The sequence below is a fragment of the Mastomys coucha genome, unplaced genomic scaffold (genome assembly GCF_008632895.1).
Source record: "Mastomys coucha isolate ucsf_1 unplaced genomic scaffold, UCSF_Mcou_1 pScaffold18, whole genome shotgun sequence".
Taxonomy (NCBI): Eukaryota; Metazoa; Chordata; class Mammalia; order Rodentia; family Muridae; genus Mastomys; species Mastomys coucha.
This window is the reverse complement of record NW_022196900.1, coordinates 76,690,777-76,696,996: the sequence shown is the minus strand read 5'-3', so window position 1 is coordinate 76,696,996 and position 6,220 is coordinate 76,690,777. Positions and strand designations below refer to the sequence as shown.

Genomic DNA, 6,220 nt, shown 5'->3' with positions numbered 1-6,220 from the left:
GCTCGGTGGGTGCACTCTCTCTTGTCCTGAATTACATCCGCCCACGGTGGGCCAGAAACCTGTGCTGCTTTCTCCTTGTTGAGAGTTCAGACTCCTTTTGGGTAGTACTTTAGTCAGTCATATAGGATAAACTTTTGTTTCCAAGCTAAGTTTTAGGCTGAAACTCAAACACAGCCTTGGATACATGAGACTTTATCTCAAAAAAATTGATTGCCAGCCTAAATGTATCACTGGTGTATTAGTCAAGAACAGAGTTGGCAGGAAGACTGTCTGTCTGTCTGTCTGTCTGTCTGTCTATCTATCTATCTATCTATCTATCTATCTATATATATATATATATATATCAATAAAGGGGGGTTGAGTGGCTCCTACCCAATCCCCTGTCCTTCACATGTCCCTCACAGAGCTGAAGAAGCAGCAACAAGAGAGACAGGAACCCCATGTTAAGTAATCCAACAATGGCTGTCTACCAACAGAAAGTCCAAGAATCTGGCTTCTAAGATCTCATTCTGTATGTTTCTTTTCTAAATTCTAAAACACTAAACTCTACTCAGATGCCAGTTTGTCTTTTAAAATTCAAACAAGACAGAAATACTGCATGCAATTACATTGTATTCTAAAGTTGCACCTTAGGGAGAATGACCAGGGAGATTCTGTCTTCAGGTGGGACATCAGGACTGTTGGCTAATTCTGCCATCCCCCACACGGTGGCGCCAGAGCTCCTTTGCATCATGTGTGCCTTTGAAGTCTGGCGAGCCGAGTGTGGAACAACTGGGGCTCAGCTGTCAGCTCACCATTCAGTGCCTTATTTCCTAGAGAGGAGGTTTTCTGAGATTCCTCCTGGGCTTTAGCCCAGGGACAGAGGTAAAGGACGCCATGAAAGCACGCTGAGCACATGAATGAAGCCAGGGAGCCTAGGCAGGTCTCTGGTCTGAATCCAGATGGCAGTGATTGCCCTCCCAGAGCACTACTGCTCCATTCTGGGTGGAGTCCTGTGTTGGAACCCTCCTGCTTTTGTACTCTGGTCCTGACTGAAATGTTTAATCTTTATAAGCCCATATCCTCATCTATAGCATGGAAGATTTACTTCCCCCCACAGGAAGACAAACACACAAGCTAGGGTGGTTCCGACTGGGTTTTCTTGAACCCACTGAGTGTGCCTGTCACTTCAAGAGAAAGTTCTGTTGCCAGGGTGAGAGTAAGGGGTTGTGTGTTTGAGGTGCTGCAGAGGCAGCACAGCAGTTCAAAGCCCTGGCTCCTGTGACAGAGGAGCTAAGTTTTGTTTCCAGCCTCAACAGGTCGTGCTCAACTATGTGTGGCCCCCTTCGTCCCACACCCTATGGCCTCATACATACATGCAAATACTTTGAGTACATTTGTTTGTTTGTTTGTTTTATTTTTAGAGACAAGGTTTCTCTGAGTAACCCTAGCTGTCCTGGAACTCACTCTGTAGACCAGGCTGGCCTCGAACTCAAAAATCCACCTGCCTCTGCCTCCCAAGTGCTGGGATTAAAGGTGCGTGCCACCACAGCCTGGCCTTGAGTACATTTTTTTTTTTAAATGTGAGCTTTCATATGCAAACTGGAATTTTGGAAAATTTAAAATACAACTGTGAGCTTAATTCCTTACTAATGCTCAAACATTTTCCAACGGAATCAGCAGGGTATAAAGTAATATGTAATTTTCTCTAGTTTTTTGCTTTGTTTTTAGGATGAAATGTTCAAAAGTTTATTGTCATAAATACCACTTACATTCTCTGGGTTGTCAGGCTTCATAAATGAGGTTTTTATTGTTGTTGTTTTTGGCAATTTCCCCCCTAGATTCTTGAATTTATCATTTAATTGGATCTCTATTGTGAAAGATAGATAAAAGGAATAATTTAACAACTCTTAAATTTTGAAAAAGTATTTAAAAAAAAAAGACTTTTAGTTTTATCCAGGCATGGTACCACATGCCCTAAATCCCAGCACTTGCTCAGTGTTGCAGTGACCCTGCTGTGAACGTTGATTTGAATTATACCCCTGAAATCCATGTCTAGGCGGAGACAACTGTATGCCTCTACCCCTAAGAAGCAGCTGGGTGATGGGTGTTTGGTTTCTAAGGGACCAGTCTGAACTGAACATTCCCTTCAGAAACCTGACTTCAGGCCTGGTATAGCAGCCCCAAGATGAAAACCAAGTACCTAGACTTCTCTCACAAAGCTACTGTTAGCACACTGCAGTCATGGGGGTGTGTGTGTGTGTGTGTGTGTGTGTGTGTGTGGTGTTTCCTAGCTTCCCACCCCTCACCCCTGGCTAGTAGGCTCAAATGGGAGTAAAGAGCCACATATATCTATGTGTGTACTGGACCCCCGTGATCAGCAGGGCCTACAACATTAGAAGCAGGCATATTCCTTTTTTCTACCACCTGGTCATGTAGGAGGGAATATACTCTCTGCTTTCTTTTGAGGGGCAAAAAGGGAAGGAAGAAAGGAAGGGAGGAAGGGAAGGGAGAGAGGGAGGGCAGGAAAGAAGGAAGAGAGGGAAGGAAAGGAGAGAAAGAAGGAAGCAAGGATGGACAGGGAAAGGGTTTACGGTCTTCCCTGTCCATTGTCACACAGACACATCAGTAACAGTGGGAAGTGGCTCCCAGTGCATACACTACCTCATTGCCACCATAGCTTATAAAGAGCACAGGTACCTTTTTAAAGTTTACAGGGACTCAGGTCAAAGTTAGTGCACAGCTGTGCTGTTTTCTGAGCACCTACTGTGTGGCAGATGAAGTTGAGATGTGGTTCTTTCCATCTTACTGACTCAGGTGAAGCAGATGCAGTAAACATCCCTCCTTAAGACATGAAGACTGGCTGGGCAGTGGTGGCGCACACCTTTAATCCTGGCACTTGAGAGGCTGAGGCAGGTGAATTTCTGAGTTCCAGACCAGCCTGGTCTACAGGAGTGAGTTCCAGGACAGCCAGGGCTACACAGAGAAACCCTGTCTCGAAAAACCAAAAACCAAAACCAAAAAACAAAACAAAACAAAACAAAAAACCAAAAAAAACATGAAGACTGTGGCACAGGAAGCCAAGTGACTTGCCCAAGGTCACCCGACAAGTCCTGACATGGGCGCTTCTCAGTGATGACTGACCCAGTATGATAGCTAGCTTCCCAGTCCTCCAGCAAACTCCAAAGACCTGGCCCTCCATCCTCTTCAGCCTTCTGTAGTAATTCCCTGGCTCTGTCATTCCAGTGAGAACGGCCTCTCACCTGTCTGTTCCCTGCATTCTACTCTCTGGTCTCTTCCAGGATATTTCTAGCTCAGTTTCAACCACAGAAATTATAACCCATGAGCCTTAGACACCAGCCAGTTCTCATTTACTGAGGCAGGGTCTCACCATGTAGCCCAGGCTGGCCCTGAACTCCCAGTCCTCTTGCTCTAGGCTCCCAAGTGCTGGGACTACAGGTGTGTGCCCACACCTCGTCACTTACTTATTTTTCACAGCTTAGACTAGGCTGTCGTTATAATTCGTGCCGTGGGAACACGAACCTCCCTGCTCTTCTTAGCTGCTGAGCAAAGCCCTAGTACATTTCCTCACGACTCTCCATCTCCTGCACCTCCCTCCAAGGCCAACCAGGGCTGGAGAGCACTGGCCAGCGCTGCTTGGTGTCTAGAGTCTGCTCATCACCAGTGAAGCCTCACTGCGGCCCAGCTGTTGCCCATGCTTCCATTCTCTGTAGATCTAGACCACTGTCTCACACCCTCCCCCCCAAGCCTCCATCACCCCCCCTTTCCACTTTCACCCTGCTTCTTGTTCCCCAGAGGACCTCCATACTGTCTTACCAAATCCACCAACTCCTGTATTCTTTCCCCTGGAGAAACTAATGAGCTGTCCTTATTCCAAAGGCAAAGCCACCACCATTCCTCCTCCTCTTCCTTGTGTCTGTGTATGTGTCTGTGTTTGAGACAGGGTGTCACTTTGTAGCTTTGGCTAGCCTGGAACTTTCTATGTAGAACAGGCTGATGTCAAAGAGGTATTGGCTTGCCTCTGCCTCTTGAGTGCTGGGATTTAAGGGTGTGTGCTACATCATGCCCAGTTCTGACTTTGTGTGTGTGTGTGTGTGTGTGTGTGTGTGTGTGTGTGTGTGAGTGTGGTACCCAAAGAGGCCAGAAAATGATGAATGTCCTGGAGCTGGAGTTTCAGGTGGTTGGGAACTGGGAACTGAACCTAGGTCCTCTGTAAGAGCAGCCAGTGCTCCTAACCGCTGAGTCATTTCTCCAGTCCCATCTACTCCATTCTTTGTCCCACTTTCTGTGAGTAGGCATTCCCTCTAAAGCAAGAACAAATGAACATTTTTGTATTTTATTATTTTTAGGGAAGACACACAGTTTCACAAGAAACAATGTTTTTCGAAAACAATAGAAAAAACATCTTTTTGAAAAATCCACTGTCCTAGATGAAAAGTCTACCCAGCAAGCACTGGGCCAATTCTGAAAGTAGACACCAGTGTGGTGGAAGTTGCCTATAGGAAATTCAGTGCCGAGGTCTCCACAGGTCTTGATTAGTTCTCTAAGGCTCCAATGGGCCAGCTCAGTGGAACAGTGGGAATGAGTTCACAGACAAGGGCGCCAGTCCCTCTGGCTGGGTTGCAGGCTGGCTCACTCCCCAGGCGGCTGCATCTGCTTACAGAACTCATCAAACTGCTGCTGCTCCAGCTCTGTCATGACTCTGTTGAGAGCATAGATCTGAATAGAGAAGCAGATATATTAGCAATGGAAGCAGCTGTAGCTACAACTGTATCAGGAGGGCCTGGTGGGCAGTGACCAGGACAGGACGGCAGCTTCCATCCAGGGACAGAGGAGAGAGCACAATGAGGCATGGGGGCTTGGTCTTTATGAATGGTACCTGACGGCTATGAGGGAATAGCATAGGATCAGTTCTGGGAACTGCAAGTGTGTTAATGTGGAGTACATACAGGGGAGCTGGGGAGCTGAAAAAGACAAGAGTGTCTAGGCCTCAATGCTACTCCAGGGAGTCTGGAATTTCACCTGCAGATCTAGAAAGCAGCAGACATTGGTATGCAGGGACAGCCTAACTACCTGTGCTTTGTAAAAGATGTCTGGAGGCCAGTAGGGGTGGTGGTGGATGGAAGGATTATCAGCCACTTAGGGGGCATTTGTAGTAGTTCAGGGAGGAGGCAGTGGGAGCATGACCTGGCACAGGTCATGTACTAGGGAGAAAATCTTGAAAACACTCTGACCCCCATATATGTGCTATGACACACACATAAATGTAGTTCCGGAATAGAGAACCAGTCACAGAATATAGTGTCCACCACCAATTTAAGAAATGGAACTTCGGACCAGAGAAATGGCTCAATGGTTAAGAGCACTTGTTGCTCTTGCAGAGGATCTGGGTTTGGTCCCAACACCCACATGGTGGCTCACAACTGTCTTTAACTTCAGTTCCAGGGGATTCTATGCCCTCTTGTGGCCTCCATGGGGACCAGGCACTCACATGCTGCACAGACATACATACAGGCAAAACACTCATAACAATAAAGCTATCTGAGAGGCACTTGATAGGTGGACCTCTGGGAGTTTGAGGCCATTGGTCTACATAGTTCTAGAATAGCCAGTGATACATAATAGAGCCCCTGTCTCAACAAAACAAAACAGAAAACTTGAAAGGCAAAAGGGGGCCAGAGAGATAGATGGCTCAGCAGTCAGGAGTGCTGCTGCTCTTACAGTGGGGTTCAGTTCCTAGCACCTACGCTCCAGGGATACACACATAAATATACATAAATAACACTTAAAAAAAAATCTTAAAGAAAAAGGCTGGATGTGGTGACTTACACCTTTAATCACAGTACACAGGAGGCAGAGGCAGACAGATCTCTGTGAGTTCAAGGCCAGCTTGGTCTACATAAAGTGTTCTAGGCCAGTCAGGCTTATGAAGAGAGATCCTATCTCAAAACAAACTAAAATGAACTTGAAGCCAGATATAGTAGCACAGGACTAAAAATCCAGAAATATACAAAATGAAGTGACTTTTTGTTATCCTATGAAATACTATTCAGTACACACTACAGAGGTAGTGAGTTCATACAGAACAGCAACGGGATGATTAGCATAAAATTTAAGTAGTCATGTGAACACACACACCACCAGAAGTGGTACTGGGGCTTCCAAGTTACTGGTCTGTTTCCTTCTCCCCCACTCTTCTGTCCTTCCTTCCATTTTTTTT

General features: G+C 46.3%; 1 protein-coding gene across 2 annotated transcripts in view; it reads right to left on the bottom strand.

Annotated features, from left to right (window-relative positions):
- Positions 1-4,320: 4,320 nt before the first annotated feature.
- The window catches only part of Svbp (small vasohibin binding protein), a 5,736-nt gene continuing 3,836 nt past the window's right edge, over positions 4,321-6,220 (bottom strand). For both annotated transcript variants that reach the window (XM_031378455.1, XM_031378454.1), the window contains one exon: positions 4,321-4,719. In XM_031378455.1, coding sequence (XP_031234315.1) covers positions 4,633-4,719 — 87 coding nt within the window. In that variant the 3' untranslated portion in view covers positions 4,321-4,632. The remainder of the gene's footprint in view (positions 4,720-6,220) is intronic.